Source organism: Periophthalmus magnuspinnatus, chromosome 21 (assembly GCF_009829125.3).
Source record: "Periophthalmus magnuspinnatus isolate fPerMag1 chromosome 21, fPerMag1.2.pri, whole genome shotgun sequence".
NCBI lineage: Eukaryota > Metazoa > Chordata > Actinopteri > Gobiiformes > Gobiidae > Periophthalmus > Periophthalmus magnuspinnatus.
Window position 1 is genome coordinate 19,650,486 of NC_047146.1, and position 23,933 is coordinate 19,674,418.

Below are 23,933 nucleotides of genomic sequence, written 5' to 3' on the forward strand. Positions count from 1 at the left end.
CTATTCAAATTTTCCATATCTCTAAAAAAAGAGTATACATTTTTCAGTATATTTCCCACCACTGACCTTCAACACCAAGTTTTTCACTGAAAGTTACATGGTGGGGTTTTAGTTTTGGCTTACCATTTCCATGTAATCATCAGGTAACGAGCCACCTCCAGAAAGTGGCGCAGTGTTGCTTTACAACAGGTCAAGGAGCATTAAAAAATGGGAGTATTGCACCGCGTTATTTAAAACCGCATAATAATGTCTTTTATGATTTTTACTTTTGTCTTTGACGCAGACATCCCACTAATGAAACGACTGCACATTGCTTCAGGTTTGTGTGTACAGTTTTGTATCATGCTTTTGTAGATCTATGGAAAATTGCAGGAGCATGAGTGATTTAGGCTTGTACAGAATCTTACAGCAAACCATAAGGAAGTTTCGATTAGTACCCTGGAGAGATTGCTAGATTACTCAGAAATGCATGGATGACATCTAAAACCTCTTCAGACATGTTTTTGATGAGGGAACAAAGTTATAACATGGTAGGAAGCTTCAAAAAGTTGATTTTGCATAACACCCTCCTCTGTAGAAGACTGATATCGGAATTGCTAAACTAATCCAAAAATCCTCATTTCCGAACATGTTTGTAAACGTTAGCAGCTTTTACAGACTAAGACCCCATGGGCAAGATTGGCTGATAATTGCAGGCTTTTCCATTTGTGACCGTTCAAATGGCAGTTAAATTTAATTGTGATTCATCTTGAAGCTCCACTCATTCATAATAACTCATGAATAGGGTTGGGTTCCGCTTAAAGTTATTGGTATAGTACAGAAAAATTAAATGGATACTACTGGTATTGAAAAAAAAAAAAAAAGAATGATGCCAAAGACTGACACTGACAAATATTCAGGCTTTTGTAGTCTTTTGTCATGCTAGATGTAATGATTAATACATGAAAGAGTACAGAAAAACTACAGTTGGGTGCTGGTAAGTTGAACCAGGAACCATTTAAATACAAAAAAATAAGTAGCCAGCCCTATTCATGAAGTAATATTTGCAGTAATGGCAAAAGTTGTAGAACCAGTAGTAGTAGTAGTAGTAGTAGTAGTAGAAACTTGAATAAGCTTTTAAGTGTGTCATAATGTTGGAGTTGTGCTTGTTTCATTCGTATTTGAATAATCTTCCATATTCAGTCATATTTTTGCGATCATTTCTATGATCAATTTGCCTTCTCTATGAAGCTTGTCTTGCTGATACCTTGAGCAGCAATTGTTTTAGCCTGAATGAAAACATAAATTAGGATGGCAGGATATTTGCCAATTTTCCATGTACATAAAACCTCATGACCTTTCAAATGTATGAAGAGACTACTGATAAATATTGATACATGATTATTGGGTCTTAACTTTGACTAAAACCTGGACTAAATCTAGAAATCTGTAACAGGACCAAACAAATTCCACTTCTGGGCTAAACTGGGTTAAAACAGGACCAGGACCAAGGGCAAATGTGAATCTATGTTGAGATGTGGTCTTACACTGGTTCTGATGACAAAGAAAATACTATTATTTTGTGTCTCAAACAAGCATTTTCCTTAATATCAAAATCAAGTTAGAAAATGTAGTCGTGATAACTCTTGATGTGAACAAAACCTCTACCATTCAAAATGATGGAAATTCCCATTATAATTTATTGGTAATATGACTAAGTCCATAGGTGCTGTTGTGAGTAATTTGTTCTTGGTGGGATTGGTGCAGTTACTCATCAGGTGCGGAGGTGTTCGTGCCTGGGCCTGTCTCACATCACATGCAGGGCTGTGTGTCGGTACTTGCACCGCTCTGCTCTGCTGCTGGCACGTTTCATTCCCACATTTGTTCTCAGCTCAAAACCACACTTAGGCAAACGTAAACAAGGATATAAAATGATAGAGCTCCATGAAACCAACCAATTTGTACTGCATAAGAGAGGGAAAAGCGCCTCTTGTGAGTGCCTAAACTCATATATTTAATGGTGTACTATGTAACTTTTTTTGTTTAGTTTTGCCTTGAATGGTCCACAGTTTGGTGTTGCCGCTTGTCTCCATGGAGATAAGACAAGTTTAAGTTGCAGGTCAGATCTGAGGAAAAGCGACCCTGCTCAAAGTAAAAATGTTGATGGAACTTGATTTATTGTTAAGAAGAAAAATCAATGGACATAAGAGCCAAGTTTTGTGTTATAATATAATTTTTTTTCATTCACATGACTGAAATCACATGAACCTCACATGAGTCTCTCATTTGGGTTTGAAATTCAGTTGGTTTAAATCTAAAAGGACTCTATCTGATCTGAATGGCTGCAGACACTGGGGTTTAGATGGTGACCAATCATGAATCAGTGCTAGTGCGGCCTTTACAGCTCAGTGAGTGAATTCTGGAGGTTCTGAGCTTCCACATAAGGCCTGGTCTGTCCATATACTCAAAATGAGAAAAAACTTGTATGTGCCCTCTATAGGACTGTAGGCCTTTGGTCAAATAATCGACCATCGAGCCATTAATGGTCTAAAATTTGTGTTGGTCGGCTACAGGACATGTCTTTAGTCGACCAAGAATTACTTTAATTGAATATGCAGGTTAGGGCAGCTCATGTTCGGTTGTAATGCCTTTTTGTTGTAATTTTTCTTTTTTTATATACAGTTTCCTTATTGTTAATTTCCAGAGAAATCAAAACGATTACAAAATTAATTAGAACACTAGATGTAAATGTTCCAAGGTAAATGGAGTTTGCAGAGCCTGAATATATGGTGCAAGTGTTTGTTGAGCACAGATAGGAACACTTACTTGATGACATACCACAATTTCACATTATGCAATCCAATCTGACATACCCGTACTTGTTTTAGTTTGGTAGCCAAGTGTAGAATCAAACATGTGGGCAAGGTTCTTAAAATACTATGGTTTTCTGGTTAAAAGTTGGAAGCTGTAATGGAAATTACTCCCTGTACTTTGTCTTAATAGACATCTATTTTTTTATTTAGTTATTTTTTTTTCCGCATTCTGTATAACAAGTTGTTTCATCAAAAGAATAACAACTATTAATCGATTAGTTGATTGATGTAGATTAGATAAATACATTTTTACTTGCTTAATTTTATTTTTGCCTTTTATTAAGAAACAAATAAAATGGCTTTCACATCAATTTTCCTGAACAGAAAAACACACTGTCTGAAGGAAGAAATTTGACATTTTCTAAGTCTTGCATTTGCTCCAAACCACATGCTTTTACTAACAGAGGATTGGCTGTAGACCTCTGCATTAAAAACACCCAGAGTAGTCGCAATTAACTAAATAATTCCAGTCTTTGCAATTTGCTAACATATTTTCCTTTGCAAACAACAAATTATCATGTCTTTTTCCCTTTTAAACCTGCTACCATTTACTGACCTGTTCTGAAATGCCTGCATGAGTTTAGCAGCACAGATTTCGGTCATCTCAACAAACAATAGAGAGATTTTGATTGAAATTCCATTAATTGCACTGCCCTAGAATTTTAACAAATACATCCTTTAGCTAACCACACATGTGTTCTGTGGTGGGAGAAAACATGACAGAATCCCAGTGGAAACAATTACTGGGCACGTAGACTGTCCACACTTGTATCAGATAATGCAGGGTTAGCGGAGCTGTGAGGGGGTAAAAGGGGGTAAGAGGGGGTAGGGGGGCAGAGGCATTAGAACAGAGATGGACCGCTCCAGGATGTCTCCACTTTAGCTGACTTCATCTGGCACCAAGCGCACGAATGTTTGCTCTGGTCTGTGTCTTCCTTAAGGACCCCACCGTCAATCTGAGCTCAACAATGGACTGAGTCTTCTCCTGAATGCTATATATAAATATATTTATAGCAATATAAATAATGGCTCACCCCTAAAGTTGCGTTTTCTTAGTAAGAATATTCAGGTGATATTTCAACAATATATCAAGAATGTGCTAAAATATGCTTGTAAAAGTCTTGGTTGAGGTTGAAGTATGTCACTAAACAAGAATGGACCATAAAATTAGAAAAATTATTCATAAATATATTCATAGAAGCCTTTAGTCACCAAAAATGATCGCTGACTAGTCGACTACTAAAATAATCGCTAGTTGCAGCCTTACTTTGAATTCAAATTAACAACTCTCTGCTCTCAGCAACACCCACTTTGAATCAAGGAAATGACATGGAAATATGCAAATTTTGCAGAACCACAGGAGTCAAGCGTCAAACCTGTTCCTGGATACTTCTTGACTGCTTATTTAAACAAAGGCATGACAGTCACTCCCGTGTGTGTTAAGCTGGACTAAACGAAAAGTGGGTTAAGTTTAGTCCTGGTTCAGACTCAGTTTAATCCATTTTCACACGTCCTAAGGGATGGGCGTTATGCCAAAGAATTAGTATCACAAGTTTAGAGCCAGATCACAATTTCACAATGCACATTACGTTTAGTTACCACTTCAAGACAATATAAAGATATAAAGTGTAAATCTGGTTTAGAGTAGATTTTTGCAGATTTTTCTTTCACGCCTTGCAGTTAGATACAGTTATACAGTTAGTAGACATTTTAATCTATTAACATTTGAAGGAAGACAAAGAATACAAGAATTTCATGAATTTCAGAACATCTTCAGTCTAAACTACAGGGTTAGCATGACCCCGCTCATGTCAGTGTTGTGAAATGTTCTAATAATAAAACCTTTAAAATATAAAATAAACAAAGAAGTTGAAAGTCTTAAATCAAAGAATCTGATTTATTAAATCAATTGTGCACAATTGTCAAAGAGCTGTTGTCCCTAACAGAGTGTTGTCTCGCCCTCAGCTGACCAGGGAACATACATACAGTATATTTATACATGGGGACAACAGTACAAGAAAACCAGTCCAAGGCCACTGGGCATATCTTGCCATAGAAACAGAAACTTTGGTATCAGTATAAGGGGGTTATGACACAGACGGATGTCTCCACAATAAAGATTAGAATACAGAATGCTGTAACCCTAGGGTTATATATGTAGTACTCTCAGTTGAGTTCTACACATTTATCAATCTGGAACGGCTCTGGATTGCGATTGTTGACAAGACGTGAGTAAGTCAGGACTAATATTTGAATCTTATTGGTCGAAGTGGAACAAGCCAAAAAATTTAATGTTTGTTTAAAAAACGTGAAGAGGGAGGTGCTTTGTGCACTTGTGAACAGAGAAGATGTCTGTTACATCCAGCTCAGACAAAAGCACAAACAAAATAGTCTGTATTTGCGAAAATTGGCTGAAGTTCATCAGTCGACATTACCGTGTTTGTTTTGTTCACTTGTTCAAATGTTGCTACTTAAATAATTGCAAAAAGTTGATAGTAGTAATGCACATAAGCTTATAGGCTTAATATTTGTTCAAAATCATTCCAAACTTTAAATGTGATCCTGACACCCTGCTCTCTGCCTGAAGTCCACCCGTCTGTTTTCAATAAGATGGAAGAAAATTGATATCGCCCGATCCTAATGGCAAGTATCACAATATTGACCTGATAACGATGCTAACATGTTGTGTATTACATTAAAATGCATAGAAAATCTTCGTTATAAAGAATTTGAACTTGACAATAAACTTATAATTTTAAATTATACTTTTGCTTGAGAATTTATACTTTTTGATATGTTGTCATATATTTTAGAATCAATCCGCCCAACACCAAATGTGACCAATATTGCACCCCCTGATTAATCTAACTGGGCAAAGTCCTTTTTTATTCCTGTCCCTCCCTGTTTTAGTCCTGGTTTAGCTCTGATCTAGTCCTTGCATGAGTGGAACGTCAAACCAGTTTCGTGATGTTTCCAGATTCCTCCTCATTTGAAAGAGAACACAATGTAACTGACAGTTGCTGCCACATGTGTTAACTTGACTTTCGGTCTATAGGGACTTTCATGTTTGTATGAACGCACACATTACAGTTTGCTGGTACAATAGCGTGCTCCATGTCAGATGAGTCATCAGGCCTGCAGGAGGAGGAGGAAGTGCTGGGGCAGAGGACGCTTTGGAGGGGGGGATTATAGTCTCCAGAGGAAGGACAGAGAGGCTAGATGTAGGCAATGATCCGCTAACTCGAAACAGGACTCAACTTAAGGGCCAGGGTGGGACCGGGTATGCACAGTTCCCATGCGTGGAATTCAGAGTTGGAAGAAGTACTCAAAAGTAAAAAAAAAGTACAGATACAGAAGAAAAGAAAGTACTCGAGTAAAAATATCACTTGAAAATTCTGCTTACCTAAAGGCATCAGTTTTTATTCCAATTAAGGTGAAAGTGATTTTTGGTTAACGATTTGCTTAAAATTGCTTTATTACTTTAGTGTTGCCATGTAACCAAAACACAGATGACAATGCCAAAAAAAAGCTTGATACTCGATACCAGTTTTGATGCCACAATGTTAATAAATACACCTGTACAATAGAAATTCTTTAAAGAACACATAATACACAAAACTGACTTTTTTGTGTTTAAAACCATGTTATACTGTGTGGTTCGCTCATCAGAAACATACCTGGAGATGTATTTTGCTTTAGTCATGGTTGGTTCATTAATCCTTTAATCCAAAGTCATCTTCTCTTTTTCTCAATTTTGTTACATCATAGATAAAACTCTGGACTTCTCCTGTATAGTTTCTTCCACAGTCAAATTGTGTTCACAAACAACATATTTATGAGCATAACATTCACATGGGACTTCATTTGTTTACTCTTTCAGAATGTGAAGTACTAATCCCAAGGTGACCAAAAGCATGTTTAAAAGGGAAGTAAAGCCACAAGAATGAATAATATGTGTATTTATACCTTCTTTAGTGTAGATACTGGATTTAATATCGGTTGGTATCTGGGTGTGGATTTTTTTTTTTTTTTTTTTTTACAGCCCTACTTTAAATTGTCCTACAATGTTTAAACAAGGAAGGTAGTTTGGTGAAGTGCACCTGCTCTATGGGAAGTACAAATATGGAAATAACCCCGAGGCCAACGACATTTGTCATTTAGGCCAACTGTCAACTCAAGCGCAGAGCATCGGAAAACAAAACCTGGGATCCTCCTCTCAAATACACACCTGCGTGTGTGTCTGTGTGGATGTCCTCAGGGCTGTCCAAAGCGGACATAAACATCAACATCAAACATGCACAATAGACTAATCCTCTGGGTAGCTACTCCTGACTAAAATCCTGTTCCAGGTCACACAATGGACAAATTTTGATATTGGGATGATTTGGAACAATTTATTTTGAAAAATCATGTGATTTTCACAAGAATTCACTTTGTCTAATTATTGCAAAATATTAACCAATTATATTTGAACTTTGGTGAACAAACTGATCTTTCTGATCAGTGCAATAGGCTTACACACTACTGTATTATAGACTGCAGTGTGCAACTGAACTTGGTTAGGTCTCCTTAAAGCATTATCTGCATTATGTAACTTTTCTGATGGAGGGTCTGCCACTTGTCTCCATGGAGATGTTAGTGTTTTGGATGGAGGGTTTCACAGTGTGGTGGTATTAAAGTATCAGTCTCAAGGTACATGTCAGTTCTGTGGAGAAGCGATCTGGCTCACAGTAAGTAAGCCATACCTGGTTTTAACAATAAAATCCCCTGTAATTGAATAAATACTAAATTGGTTTAATGCCACACTGTGGAATATTCCAAGCAAAGCAATAACATCTCCAGGAAGAGAAGTGGGTGGGCATGTTGGGCGTGCAACTGTGAACTCACTCAAGGTCCATCAAACTAAATCCATGTCAGCCTGGAACTAAACCTGGACTAGTCGTAGTTCAGTCCTGGTCTGATCCTGGTTTGAGTCCAGGTTAGCCTTGATGTAGGCTTAGTTTTTTTTTCCAAACCAGGACAGCCAGGTTGGTTGTTGTAAAGACCTATGCAAATCCCTCCTTAAACTTCAACAAAAGACTAGCTTGTAGTCTATTTCTTCACACCCAAATTCCCCTTTTTCCTTACATCATCTTTGTCATGCTACATACTGTCCCCCGTATGGAATTACAGCCTTTGTGCTAGCATGACGTCACTGTTTACGTTAGCGACGCTGCTATGTCTGCTGGGCTACTCCCCCAACTTATCATACAGACTTCATTAGCGACGCGTTAGCCCTGGATCTTACATAATTTTGGCTCCGATTAGTCTCCTTGTTGTCAGGCAGGCAACATCATCTCCCGTAAGCGTCCTTGGAGCAGCTAATCTGATCCAGAAGCTACAGTTGGCAGGCTGAGGAGAAGTGTTGTGCGTGAACATGTGGTTGTGTTTTTGTATTGTGTGGGGGGGAGGAAGGGAGGCAGGGGGAAGAGGGGGGAACATTTACAAGATTGTGTGAAACTCTCTCTTCGTATACGTTAATGTTCGTGTCCATTTTAAGCCTGGTTTCGACTTGGTTTAGTCCTGTTTAAGCTTTAACTGATTAACTTTGTAACTTCTCTGGTGGTGGGTCCAGTCCCTTTATGTTTCCATGGAGATGTTTTTGCCTTGCTTTTAATGTTCCACACATTAAACGTATCTAATCTATTCTTTTCATTATGGGTGTTGTAATTGTATTTTTTATAATGACTCCACGGAAAAGACCTATAGTTTGGTAGTTTCACTGTTTGTCGCCATGGTGACCGATGTGAATGTTCCACGGTATGATATTAAACTTATGAAAGCAATAACATTTTCATGGACACTACCAGGTTACATAGTGGACATTTAAGACCTATATTTACCTGATGTGTTTAGACCTTGCTGTTCTGGTTCTATTGTAGTCCTGGTTTATTTCCAGGTTAGTTGACCTGATTTTATATTTGAAGCTGTGCAATTAATTGAATTTTCTGCAATGTACAAGCACAAAAACTTGGCCTAGTTCCGGTATGATCCAAGATTTAACCCTTGTTCAGTCCGTTTTGACCTCACTTTTTTAGCCCCGCTCATGTTACTACTGGTTTCATCCTGGTTTAGCCTTGTCTAGTCCTGAGTTACACGATGGTTTTGGTTTTGCTTTGGTTGAATTCTAGTTTAGTCCCAACCTTTACCATAAACATATTAGAAAAAATAGCACCTCTGGGACCTCAGGGGGGTGTATCTGTAGCTGGAGTGGTTAGGAAATGGCACAATGATAGATGGGAACACAATGTACTTTGGAGGGGGAGATGGCGAGACAGGAGAGCGGAAAGTTTCCCTAATTGAATGTATAGGCTACACACAATTCCCACGCATCCTGATAAACTGGAAAGGACTCTATAGGCACCGGCATAGAAAAACAATGGAAAATCAAGATTGAGTTCACTGGGCATCTTTTTTAAATGGAATTGAAATGGGACCTGCTGTAGTGACATGAGAATACCTTTCAGAACATGTCTAAACCTACAGGGTTAGCAGCTTAGAAGAATAACACCCCATGGAAACACAGGGATGTTTAGTTCTCAAAGAAGATATTGTATTATCTATTTAATGTATTTAACGTGCATACTTTTTTCAGATTTTCATGTTTTTCTAATTTTGACTTGGTTTGGTAGAATAGTACCTGTGGTAAATATTTATCATAGTTTTACATCAGGTAAGTGGAAGTTTGTGGAAAAACACTGAGAGAAGAGTACAAAAATACAGGAAATGGTGGTGAGTTATAAAACAGAGTAGCTCTCTGGAAATGCAGGGACAAAAGAAGGCTTTTTTTTGTCAGTTTAAACATTAGTCTAGTGGAATTACTTCTGTTACATCTGCTGCTCCTATCCGACCAGGAAGTAAGAAAGGAAAAAAGTTTAGTAACATTTTTTTTTTCTTTTGTGAAATGAGTCTAATCTGTCTTCTGCAGGTTAAGTACTTGTGATTTGCTAATTATAACTTTTCAAATTGCAGTTCAGGCCTAAGCTAAGGTTAGGATAAGTTAACGGGACGTGGCTTTGTTGGTTACTGTACAGTGCATTTAGTCAGACAGCAGAAAGTGGCAGTCACATGTTTGAGCGTGAGGGAATGACTCCGCAAAGCCACAGGATAATGAAGTAATTGCTAGCATACATTTGCGAATTAGCCATAATTAGCATTTACGGCTTTGTTGGAAAAGCGCATGTACAGTGTGTGACCTACATTTAATTTAAGATTATGACCAATTTAAAATGACACATGCTTATACATGTAAAAAATGAATGACATTTAATTTGGATTTACATTAATGATCCTGTCTTCTGCTAAACTAACTCAAGTTGTTTCTTTAAAAAAAATATGGAGTTGTCTTTTTGTTTAATCGTGCATAGTCCCTTCCAAGCTCAAAACCTTTTATTACACTGCATGATGTCATCAGGTGGTTATCCAGGAAGTGCTGTCATTGGTGTTTGAAGTGCAGTATACATCATTTTGGATCATTTCTCCTCCTAAATTGCAATTTTGATTTGATTGTGATTCATTGTGCAGCCCTACACTACACAGATAACTACCGTTACTCTTTTTAGTCTTATAGCAATCTTCCTGACTTATTATTGTCTATTATGTAGTAGTGTTATCACAAAACAAAAATTTCAAACTCTATTTCGATACTAAGGAATAGACGATAAAAAATTTTAAAAAAAAAGTTCATATTAACATTAAATCATAGTACTTTCTTTTATATTCCCATGTGACCTCATATGTTTGTAATCCCTCAGTCGTCCATGTAGGTTCCATAGTGGTCCATGAGCGTACACTAGTCTCTGTGGTCTTATACTTGTTCTCATACAGCTCAAGGTCATTCCAAAGCTATTCAGAAAAGGTAAATTTTTTTTGAATGTGACTTTTTTTGGTATCGATACCTGCTCAAATGATGGTCATCAATACCAAAACTAGTATTGAAACGTTATACTACTCTATTATGCATCATTATTCTTGCAATATCCTGCATGGTCCTCCACAAAAACGAGTGGGCAGTGAGAGTGCAATGCCACCACTATCCCAGTTTGAGATAATCCAGAGGAAAAAGCCCAAATTTGCCAAGATACTAAATCTAATCCGTTCTGCCCCAGTGGTGAAGAATGCCCTATCTGCCCTAAAGCGGAGCTGATAACACACCTACGCATCAAAACACAACAGGAAAAAAATTGTCAAACCAATCTGCATGTATGTTGTGGCCAGTATATAAGGCATTATTCAGACCACTTAAAGCAGAACTAAGTAACATTTTTACCTCATTAAACGCTGTGAAGAGATGTTCTTGTGTTTTATGTGGTGTATACTTGGAGAGAGAGGGCTGACTTTCCCCTCATGACATCAGCTGGGAGAATGGAGCTTTACACTATCATTAGGTGAAAAAAAACACAACTCCAAGGGTGTTTTCTATGAGAGGACATTATTCTTTTACATAAACCACAATAACAAAGATTTAACATAATATGGGCCCTTTTTAAAGTAATTGTGCCTGATTTTTGTGTACAAAGAATATTGTATTAGCAGCTATTATGGTAAATATGAGATCCGTCAACAATCAGGATGTGCCTGTTAGCATACTAATGGTTGTTAGTATTACTGTGACGTCAATTCTCCACTCTGGCCTATGAAAGTTGTGAAAAGTGCTTACAGACTCATCGTGGTGAATAATTGGTATGCTCTGTATGCATAAGGTAAGTGAGGAATAACTTTGGACCACCACAACCTGTTTTAAAATGATCTAGTTCTGTTTTTCACATTTTTAAGACAGTAAAAATCACGTATAGCACCTTTTAATAATGGGCATTACCTTTAGAGTTCACTCAAGATACTAAGCCATATTCTATGCATTCATTCGCAATACCACACAAGGTTGAAAAGGTTGTAGTGTCCCGAAAGATTTGTCAGTGTTATCCTAATGTGTTAATGAATCCTTAGCATTTTAGCCTTACATAAGTGGAAGTCCATTATTACTGTGTTTATTGTTGTTTGCCCATCCTACATGTGAGATGTCGTGAGGGCTTTTATCTGATCACAATGGCCTCCCTCTCGTTTAGTCAAAACATGTGACTCAGTTTGTTTTGAATGAGCCTTTTATTATTGGATTTAAGAAGACTAGTAAATACAGCACACATTTATATTCTTTTGTTGTGTTATTGATGACAAACTAGCTCTGTTGGAGTCTCTGAAGTTATAAATGTCACCCAAGTTACTAAGTTACTGTGCTAAACTTATTTCTCAGTATATGAAATAATATTGGCTACTGGTTTTGCTAACCTTAAAATGAATAAATAAATTGACATGAAACCAGTTTTAACCAGTGAAGCTCAATCGTAAAAAGATTGCTAACACATAACATATAGATCAGGAGATTATTCAAACGTGCATGGATGACATCTAAAACCTCTTCAGGCATGTTCCTGATGAGGGAACAAGGTTAGAACTTGGTAGAAACCTAACTTTGTATTTGCCTCTCTTCAGATTATTCTAAACAAGATTAATGCAGCATTTGAATGATTTGAATGAAGATTTTTTTTTTTTTTTAAGTGAACAGATCCTGCTGGGACCTGTAGAATGAATACTAAGTTCGATCATTCACTTAAAATTCACACCATTTTCCCTCTAGTGCTTAATTTGAATATACCTCCTTTGCTAGAAATAATTTAGGAAGCCTTGGAGTTGTACAGACTAGCAGGAGACCCAGGATGTGTGACACAGAACCTTTCAGTCACACAGATATTAAGCTGAGTATTAAGTCTGGTCATGATTCCATTGTAGGGAGTATTATACCTTCTGATGATGTAGGTAGGCTAGATTCTGCAATAAGAAGACATAATTTTTTACTATATAATTCACTTTATACTACTTTTACAAGAACATTGAAGCAGCAAAATCCTTGTAAAAGCTTTATTAAGTAATTTTAACATTATCGCTATATATTCTGTACCAATATATCACACTTAAAACTAGTACTTAAATGAGTACTTAGTTTCAATACTAAAGAAATCAACCGTTCCTGAATAGCTTTACAATGATCTTGAGCTGTATCAGAGCAAGTATAAGACCACTTAGACTAAACCATTATGGAAAAAAGACCGTACTATGATTTAATGTTGAAAATCACATGGTGTCAGAATCAGTAATGAGTATCGAGTCTATCCCTTGGTATCTAAATCGAGCTTGAAGTGTTTGTATCGTGACAACACTAATCGTGGCAGGCCTACCTACATGTACATTCGGGCGTGTCCTCTGTGTGTTCTTACAAAGTGAGAGCTCAGGCCTATGCCTTAGCTGCCAGAAGATTTATGGTGTGATGGAAAGGCTTCAAACATGATCTTCCCGCACTGCCCCCAGGCCCCCGCTCTGATAGCATCTCGTCCGGCTCAAAAACTCTTTCATTGGAAACTTGTTTTGCTGTAAAATGGTATACATAGGCAAGGCAGGCCTGTGAGCACATTAAAAAACTTGCTATGCGGTGCTGTCCTGCCAAGTGTTGCATGCACACTTGGTTGGCTAATTCACATGCATAGATCGTATAGGTGGCAGCGAGAGCTATATTTCTACTTCTTCATATCGCACATAAAGATTTCTTATTTGCCTTGTAGTAGCCTTGTCATAAACATACCTGGTTAAAGCGGACCCACTGTACAAAATCAGCTTTTCAGAGCTTTTGGCCATGTTATAGTTGTCTCCCCTTCTCATTTACCCTCTTTTAAGTTGTATTTGGTGATTTGTGCATGTGTGAGCAATCTTCATACTCCTGTATTCAAGACATCATTTCTCTGATTTACCCCTGTTTTCACCTCCAGCGGCACATGCCCACAATTTTATTTTCTTAATCTGTGAAATGCGCCGGATTTAGCAGTGTCGTGCAATCATTTTAGTACAACTCAAAAAAAAAAAAACCTGCTGCTTGATTAGCAGTTATCCATAGTTTTTAAACTCTGAAGTCAGCAAACTTGTTTCTTTTTATTAAGTCGTTTTAGATCAATATTGATACAATGATACACGGCTGTATCATTGTGTTATGTAGTAGTTCGGCAAATCAGGGTGATAAGACAAAAAAACAAAATATAAGTCTGATTCTATGTGGACTATTTGATGAAGGCTAACTTGTCAAGTACTGTACAACCTTAATAGTGATGACACTAGCAAGTATTTTCTTAGCTTTCTGGAACCACTTTAGAGCCATGCATCTGTACTGTTGTGTTTGGATGATGATAACCTCATGAGAGTTACATAATGCACCAGGCCTTTGAACCCGCGATTATACTCTTGCCTGTTTCATGTCATAGACTCAACAGTTTTTGTCTTGAAGGAGCATGCTACATATATTTTGAGATTTTAACCAGTTTAATGTATGTACCCGAAAACATACCTTGAGCACCTATTAATTTTAATGATGCATATTGAAGTAGGCCAGTTGTGTGGTAAATCTCTTATAACAGATACGTTCTATTTTTCAACTCTTCACGCACCTTTTCTGGACTGTATCTGGTCAGTTTTGTGTGTGTTTAAATTGCCTCGACTGCGAAACAAGATCCGTTAGCATCTTGCTGAAGGTAGCCATGTTGCTAAATAAAAATTTCAACATGCACACTGTTGCCGGCAGAGGTCGATAGCCACAAAATCCTATTGTTCAAATGTAATGTAAACAACAAGTTTTCATACACATATATTTTAGATTAGATTAGATTTTTAGATACATTACCAAACATGAAATACTAGTACAGAAAGCAAGGGAGGGCCGTTTGCCTAAAAAATGTAGAACGTACATTTCTAGTTGCTGTCTTCAAACCATCTAAAATGAGCTTGAATCACTCAAAAATGCAGACCTAAGTTACTCCTCACTTATCTTATGCATTCTGAGCATCCTAATTGTTCACTGCAATTAATTTATAAGCGCTTTTTGCAACTTTTAGAGTAAAGCTAACAACCACTAGCATGTTAACATACACGAAGAGCTTTCTAAGTATAAGCAGACAGGATGCTGCGGAGATATTTTGACCTCAAGAGCTGCTTAAACAATATATCTGTACTGGGGCAAGACTCAAACATGGTAAAAAATCAGAGGCCCTTTCAGCAGCCTTAGGTAAAACATCACTTTGTTTTTTTTACAGAATATTTGTCAAACAAAAAAAACTGTAGAAATTAATTATCATATTGCCCTGTCTTACTTTGTGCAAAAATGTAAAAAAAAATTAAATCCACAATAAATCCTACTTTCTCCCCTTTTAAAGTCCAAAGCTAACATTTGCAGTGGCCGGTGATGAAGGCGCACTGACTCAGCTCCTCACACACTCTGGGGGAATGTCGCGGCCCGGTTCAAACACGCACATACACACAAATGAAGCGCACCTTAAGTGACAGAGGCAGGGCTCCTCTCATTAGTGTTCAGCTGCCGAGGTCACACGGTCACATGGCATCGGAGGGCAGGTCAGCGCTGACGGAGAGGCCGGCTGCCGCGGTAACATCAGGAACCAATCAGAGGTGGGCGGGGTCGGCTCGAACTCACGTATGAGAGCGAGCAGGGTTTAATCAGTGACAAGTTGAGCATTTCAAACAAACTGCTTTATTGGTTTCAGAACACACTGAGGAGAGCGGTAGTGATTGGAGACATTTTAGATTTGTGCTGTATCATATTTTTCTTCGTTGGATACTATCAATCAACATAAAGAGTAAAAACCTGTTTTGAGTTGGATATTAGTGGTTGCTTATTTGTCTTAGGTACGGCAACTTTAATATAAGACCCAGTGCCTGTTTTTAATACGTGAAAAGCATAACTAGTTAATTTTAAACTGTTTGCAGTGGTCCTAAGTAATTCCTCACTTTCCTTACGCATTCCTAGAATCCTAATTATTTGCCGCAATGAGTTTGTAAGCACTTTTCACAACTTTCAGAGACCATAGTGGAGTTTTACTATTATGGTTATGCCAACAACAACTTCCATGTTAACAGTGTACTAGCATTACTTCCTGGTTTGTGGATGATGAAAATCATTTATAATTGCGTGCTGGCAGACAAACTCCACATACAATTGAAAAGACTTCCTGGGAGTCAAATCCAGTATCTTCTTGCTGTGAAGTGACCGTGCTGCTCAAAGCAAAGTTATTTTTAGGACTAAATCAATAAAATCATGACAAAACTTGACATTTGACTAATTTGTGCCTCTCAATATCAAATGGTTTAATTCTGCATTTTTGTGTTTTGTGTAGATGAAGGGGAGGAAGTAGTGGAAGACGCCGCCGATGCTGATGCCGACGCTGACGCCGACGCTACAGAGGTGTGGGCCCGCCCTTCATACACGCACTATGTGAAAACCTAAGCCTCTCATATTGTTATAAAGTGACAATGTGTTTTGCTGACAGGAGGAGGTGGTAGAAGCTGAGGAGGACACCACAGCGGACACCGGAGACACTGGAGATGCAGCAGCTGATGCTGAAGCTACAGAAGAAGAGGGTGAAGAGGAAGAGGCTGGAGATGCTGAAGCTGGAGATGCTGGAGATGCTGAAGCTGGAGATGCTGAGGCCGGAGATGCTGAAGCTGGAGAAGAAGAGGCTGGAGATGCTGAAGCTGGAGAAGAAGAGGCTGGAGATTCTGAAGCTGGAGAAGAAGAGGCTGGAGATTCCGAAGCTGGAGAAGAAGAGGCTGGAGATTCCGAAACTGGAGATGCCGAGGCTGGAGATGCCGAGGCTGGAGATGCCGAGGCTGGAGATGCCGAGGCTGGAGATGCCGAGGCTGGAGATGCCGAGGCTGGAGATGCCGAGGCTGGAGATGCCGAAGCTGAAGAGGAAGAAGCTACAGAGGCTGCAGACACAGAGGCAGGAGCTGAGGAGACCACCGATGCTGCAGCTACAGAGGAGGACACAGTGGCCACAGAAGAGGAGGTGACAGAAGAGACTGCGGTGGAGATTACTGAAGCTCCAGCTGAGGAAGAGGAGGAGACTGTAGGCGATGTTGGTGCTCCTGCTGAGACAGAGGAGCCCACTGAGCCTGAAGTACCCACCGAAGCTGAACCTGAAGATCCAACAGTTGTTGGAAACGATGCTGCTGCAGCTGAAGATACTGAAGCCCCCGTGGTTGGAGACGATGGTGCTGCGGCAGAGACTGAAATCACTGAAGCCCCTGCACCTGTTCCAGAAGAAAGTGATGATGGAAACACAGAAGGTAGGAACTAGCACATAGTTCTGTTTTAGACAAACCAGTTCAGAGTGTGTGGAACTATATTGTTACTTTGCAGCTGATGTCATCAACTTTCCCTGGGGGGGTGGAGCTAACTAGAGGCACTAAGTTGTCCTAAGCACTGTTGCTCAAGGGAGAATGAGCTTTGTTTTGAAACAAGAAAGAACTGAATTAGCTGGAACTACAATAGGTGAGCTGATTTGTGCTGACCTGCTAAAATAACATTATAATGACAAGCTAGCTAGCATTAGCCAACAGTTTTTCAGCTAGTCACGTTCATCTTTTTGGTTGAAAATCAAATACCTAAATGGGACAATGAGACCTTGTAGTGTTCAGTTTTCAGATATTAAATGTAAAATCTTATCAGGCTGTGACTGCTGATGTGTGCATTGTGTCACCATGGTAATGGCTGAAAATAAATAAGTATGCCTTGTATTTGTATTATTTGCCTAGAACACCTCTTTAGTGAGGTGAGCTGTTGTTAAAATAAAGAAGAAGAAGAAGAAGAATAAAAAAATATTTCAAATAGGATGTTAAGAACAGGGCATCAACAAACCCACTTTACTCATTTTGTTCTCATTTCCAGTGGCAACAGCTGATGACACCCCTGTAGCAGCAGTAAGTCAGCTTTATGCCGGTATATTCTGATACTCATAGTACCATGTGTACTTACATACAGCAATAATCCCTTTCAGAATGAACCAGAAGCACCAGTCGTCCCAGTGGAAGAGACCATTATCCCAAAGAAGTCAGGACGGCAAATGGAAGCCAGTTCTGAAGGTCAGAGGCAACTTTATCTGTTCTATTCAAATGTAAAGAGCTGAAGAATACTACAGACTTTGAGGGGCATCCCAGTAAAAATGAGATCACTGAATCTTATAGACATAAAGGTTGACCTTACTGACTTTTTGGTGACAGAGCACTGAAGATGCTAAGGCGGGGGCACAAACGAGTGTCTGAACAAAACTCAGTTTCGGCTAGATTTTAAGAAAAAATTAAAGACAAAATTGATGCACTGTTGTTTGGAGACGTCACATCACAACTCCTTTCAAATACTTCAGCAGGGAATTTTGTGAAGAGTTATTGTTGAAGACACCAGCAGTGCTTCACAGCTGATAACTTGATTGGAAGAGCAGAGAATCCTACTGTAAACCAATAGCTCCAACAGTCCAGGATGTTCTGTGTCAAAATTTTGTTAAAATAATTGAATTTAATCATATCTAAATAGAAATGTTCTTTGTAGAAAATTTTACATCCTTAAAGTTTTGGACTTTGGACATTAATATCTTTAAAGTGTACGAAAGCATAATAGAAATGCCTACTACATTTAACAGATTTATTTGGCTAGTACCCATGTAGGGTTAGGTACTTTGAGTGTGAGACAAAGCTTAAAGGAGTAATCTAGGCAAAGTTTGGGGCCTCTGGTCTACTAGGTCGCTGGTTCAAGATTAGACTCTGGCACTTTGAAACTGTCACTGTGTGCATTCTCTTCAGCCATTGCACTGTGTCTAGTTTACTTCTTAAAATTCCACTACCAGTCAAAAGTTTGGACACACCCTAATTTGATGTATTATTTCTTGATGTTTACTACTTTCAACATTTTATATACACACAGAAGACATCAGCTATATGAAGAATATATGTGGGATTATGCAGCAAAGAAAAAAGTTAAATAACTCAACTATTTTTTTAATATTTTATATTCAAATCTTCAAAGTAGCCACCCTTTTCTTTGTCAGTAGTGCTCCAAACTCTTGCCGTTCTCTCAATGAGCAAGTTTCCTGAAATGTTTTTTACTTCAGAGCAGGTTCAACAAATGCCAAAAGTGCAAACCAGGGTTCATAGTTTTTCCATTTATTTTCCTTCCATGATTATTTACATCAACACTGTGTCCAAACTTTTGACTGGTAGTGTATGGTGAAACTTGAATAATCACAATTGTAAATAAACCAAATACTCGTGAAATCCTTAAGATTTCTTGCCTGTGCATTTAAGGTCACGTTTTGACAATAGGTTTCCCTGACTCCAACAGGAAATAGTGACTTATTACCACAGAGCATTTCAATTATGGTTTAGTCATGTACAAAAATCCTTTTAGCCGTAAACCCTAAAATGATCATCACGTGTTATTTATGCGTCCTCCTGTAACCAAATCTGTTCACACACCACTCCCTCTTTTATGAGCCAGTCAATAGGAGACAGATGTGACGTTTCCTCTGAAAAACAGCCCTGCTCAGAACGCCTTTGTGTTTCAAAGATTCAAATTATGGCTCTGAGCTTTGACTCCCCATGACTTCACTACCACTATTATTTTTAAAAGAAGCGCCGTCTTTGTTCGTGCTTCACAGCAATCACATTTGAAAGTCATCCCATTGTATTAAACAGCTGCAGTCAAGTTCAGCCTGCAGCACTTTGTCACTTGTCCATCCTGAGAGTCATTGTGGAAGAGCGGCACATTTATGGACTTGAAAGTGGGAATTAGGGCCGTAGTCGACTAAAGACTTGGTTGAATAAAAGGGGACCATGGCTTTAACAAAAGGTCTCTGTCCCAAAGTGTGCTGACAAGACCAGAGAAGTACTTTAAAATCACATATTTGTATGAAAAAAGGCAGAATAAATGTGCTATACATTCCCAAATCTGTAGCTAATTCTCTTCATATAAATGGCATTAGTAGTCTAAATTATGAATGAAAGTTCGATTGACTAAGACACCATCAACCCATTTATCAACTACTTGACTAATTAAGCCTTACATGTTACAGCCCTAGTAGGGATGTTGTGAATATCATGGTGATATTGTAGATAAAATAGCTTTTTTGGACATAAACAATACAGAATTTTAATAACAAACAAAAACGCCTGCTCCAAACCACATGTTTTACTGACAGAAGATTGACTGTAGCTGTAAATCTCTCCATTAAAATCCCCAAGCTGATCACTGACCATTAAACGACTTGATGATCTTAATTAATCTCTAATTAATCTCTTTTGTTCAGTAGAGACGGGCAGTTCCAGGGCAAATAATTCTAGTGAAGGTGTATGGTGTCCAAAAACTCAGTGGAACATTTCCTGTATTTCCTGAGTGTTTTCTGTTTGAGAGGAGTATTCGGCCTAAATATGCAGGGTTTGTGTGTTAATCAGGTGCTGAATGAAACAAAACACAACCCCAATTATGTTTGTGATGAGGAAACGTTACAACATAGATCAGAAAATAATGGGACGATTTGTACTCTCTTAAAAAATCAGCCTTTAACTACCATTTTACTTCTATTTGTGGGCCTCAGTTATCGGCCACATCGAGAAGACATGAGATATCGGTATCAACTGGGGAAAAAAATTATATTGTACCAGCCCTACTTGAAAATACGATTGGCTCTGTTTCTCATAACCGGTGAAAGGAGTACGCTGTCAGGCTAGGATTGTGTTGACAAATGGAGAAGCAGAGGAGGGGGGGGAAGCCATTTAGCGGACATGTGGACTGGAGGGGAAGTACAGAGAGGGAGGAACTGAAGTGAATGAGATATGGGAGTTGGAGGGGAGGAGGAGGGAGTGGTGAAACAAAGGTGTAGTGGTAAAGGCAAGGAGAGAAATCATACAGCCAAGGGGACGTAAAAGTGCATTACAGCAGTGAAAATAATATCTGGTAACATGTGTGTGTGTGTGTGTGTGTGTGTGTGTGAGAGACCGGTGTGACAGCATAAGCCCAACAGCAGACTTGTAACCATGGTAACTGTTAGCAGCGGTTCCTTTCCAAATGAATAATAATCAGTGGGGCACTAAAATGAACAAAATGGAGCATGCACTAATTACTTCACACTAGTTTAGAAAAGGTTCTCAAATGGTTTTCTCAACCTTTCATAATAAGCGTTTAAAAAATATAATTTGATTTACAAATTTGAAACTTCAAGGGTAAAGCTCGTCTCTTATTCACTGGTTTCAGGCAAATGATTCCTTTTTGATTTGAAGGATTTTGTGAGCACCTTTCCTCAATCAAAAGATATAATGGTTTGATTTGAATTGCTCTGCTGCTTTAACAACAGTGGACCATTGCCAAACTAAACCGCTGAAATCAGGAAGGAATCCTTTGCCTGAAACTCATGTGTTTACTATCCAGTATCCTTACATTTTAAAGGTATTTGAACCTCACGGAGAGTCTAATTTACAGTGTCCATGTGGTTTTATAGGTAAGCAGTGCTAGTTTTGAAAGTATTTGTAATATGAATTAGCATCTTGGTATCAATACCTTTGACAACCCTAGGGAGAGACTGGAGCACAAAGGAGAACATGCAAAGAAGAATCAAACTCATGCTATGTGGCAGGATAACTAACCACTATGCCACCATACTGCCCATTTGCCGGGGGACAAGCTAATACCGCGCCCTGTATGACGCAAAGTAGAGCTTTAGCAATTCAATAATATTTGATCAAAAACATGCATGACGTTTTATTTCACATCTTCACATTTAAGTCCAACTTTTTCCTCACGGCTAACTTATTCCCCACTGGTAAACAATGCTTATTTACGAAGTTCACAACATTTTCTCGTACATTCAGTGCTCAAAATTAGCTTAATAGCGCACTGTGTAACTTTTCTAGTGAAGGTGTTATTGTTTTGTCTGAAATGTGCCACAGTATCACATCATCAAATTTAATCTAGCCTTAATTTTACTTAAGGTGTTTTGTTTTTTCTTGCCCAAAATTACCTTAAAAAAACCTGCATACTTGCTGTGATGGGGCTTGCCTCTCCACAGATCTGACCTACTGTAACTAAAACAGATAACTTTAATACCATACTGTGTCTTAGCAAAGTAATAACATCTCCATTCCAACATTTCTGACTTCTTGTAATTTTGCCCTGTTTTTATAACCTTTTTGGAATGTGCAATATTTTAACGTCTATGGCAAAAAACTGTCCTGAAGCAGTAAATTAAAAACATAAAATAAAAAGGAGTATTTAAATGGGGTAATAATGCGAGTAATGCATTCCTCTTACATATCTAACCTCACTACTCTCCAAGGTGTTATAAATGTCATGTTTCACTTAATGGAAGAAATTGTATATTTACTGTCCCATTAGAGCATTATCATATTTCAAATACTTGTCCCCGTGTCCTGCCCAGATGGTGACTCACACGTCTTTTATCAGTTGCCCGGGTTTTCACGTAAATACATTGTGATGGCAGTAATGTTATTCTGTATGTACTTCTGCATGATATGGTCACACCCTCGCAGCAGCAGTTATACAGGACAGCTCTGCAGGGTATTACCTACCCCATTCACAGCGCCCGGATACACGCATGTTTTATTATTGTCTGATGTTACTGATACCCTAATGCTGTGTACTCATCATTGTACTTCATTTTGCCACCCACAGATGTGAAGCCGGAGCCCGCCGCCGTCGCCGAAGGTTGGTGTCAATAACATTTTAACCATGTATTTCTGTGTAAATTCAGAGGCGCTGGATGTGAAAAACTGCACTTTTTCATTTTAAACGGTTTACGGTGTTCCAAGGTTTTCCTCACTTACCCCATGCATTCCGAGCGTCCTAAATATTCACAGTGATGAGTTTATAAGCACTTTTCACAACTTTCAGAGACCAGAGTGGAGTTTTGCAGCGATCGTAAATTTATCAACAACTAGCATGCTAGCACACACTTGAAAGGACCATTGAATTACATTTTGGATTGTTATTACATGATTTGTAAAATTATGAATCTCACATACTGATGTCCCTGATTTTTACTGTCTTTAAAATGAACTAGGTCTGTTTTTTTTGTTTTTTGTTTTTTTTTTTCTCCAAAGGTGTAGTGACCCAAAGATAATCCTCACGTACCTTATGCATTCCGAGCATCCCAATTATTCACTTTCAGAGGCCAGAGTGGAGTTTTCCCATTAAGCTAGCAACAACATGCATCCCAACGTTGCACTTCCTGAATATCAGACAGTAAAATGCTTCATAATTAGATGCAGACAGCAGACATGTTTTCTGACGTTTTTACATTATTACTGGGGCATGACACATTTTGCTCAAATATGGAAAAAAATGGGCATTTTTTCAGTTCAAAGAAAAATTGTCACTCTCTGATGGAACATGACCGTATTAGATTGTTTTGTCTAGATACTTGACAGTTATACTAACAATAAAACTGATTTACTTGGGTGACTCAAAAGTTAAATCAACAGTACACGTATGCAATACAAAGAGTTATATAAACACTTCAGATAGCTTATCATACACGCCTATTAAGTACATTTGCTGAGAGTTGCAGTTAATGGGTCCCAAAGCTCACTATGTTCATCTTGTGACTTATTGCTGTGTAGTCTATTGACAAAATAACACCTGCAAGATTACATAATGTACAATTATGGTAAAGCTGGAATGCCTGATTTCAAAGCACCAAGGCGGTCGATCAAATGTTTTATAATTAGATGCAGATGGCACGCTACAGTCTGCTTTTGTGCATATCACAGATTTTCATGTTTTTCTAATTCTGACTTGGTTTGGTGGGATAGTACCTGTGATGGATATTTATTATAGTTTTACATCAGTTAAGTGACACTTTATGGAAAAAAAGTTGAAAAGTACAAAAATACAGGAAGTAGCGGCGCCCAGTGGGAGCCGTGAAGCCGTACGCACCTCATATGAATAGCTGCAGATCACACTAGCAAGTCACAGATTTATTTATTTTTTTCATTCATATCAAAATGACTGCGTGACGCTGCTGAATCCTGTGCATATCATTGATTAAGAAATTAAAATTGAAAGAAGTAAGTAGAGAGCGGTGGGCGAATACCAGGGGCGGTGAAAATAAGCGATGTAAAGATCACTCAAACATGCACAAATCACTCCAA

At 38.4% G+C, this 23,933-nt stretch overlaps 1 protein-coding gene across 1 annotated transcript in view; it reads left to right on the forward strand.

The window, feature by feature from the left end:
• Positions 1-23,933, forward strand: part of si:ch211-39i22.1 (serine-aspartate repeat-containing protein I) — a 48,865-nt gene that overhangs the window by 14,463 nt on the left and 10,469 nt on the right. The window contains exons 2-6 of the mRNA XM_033986466.2: positions 16,115-16,182; positions 16,268-17,066; positions 17,668-17,699; positions 17,777-17,861; positions 22,456-22,488. Coding sequence (XP_033842357.2) covers positions 16,115-16,182; positions 16,268-17,066; positions 17,668-17,699; positions 17,777-17,861; positions 22,456-22,488 — 1,017 coding nt within the window. The remainder of the gene's footprint in view (positions 1-16,114; positions 16,183-16,267; positions 17,067-17,667; positions 17,700-17,776; positions 17,862-22,455; positions 22,489-23,933) is intronic.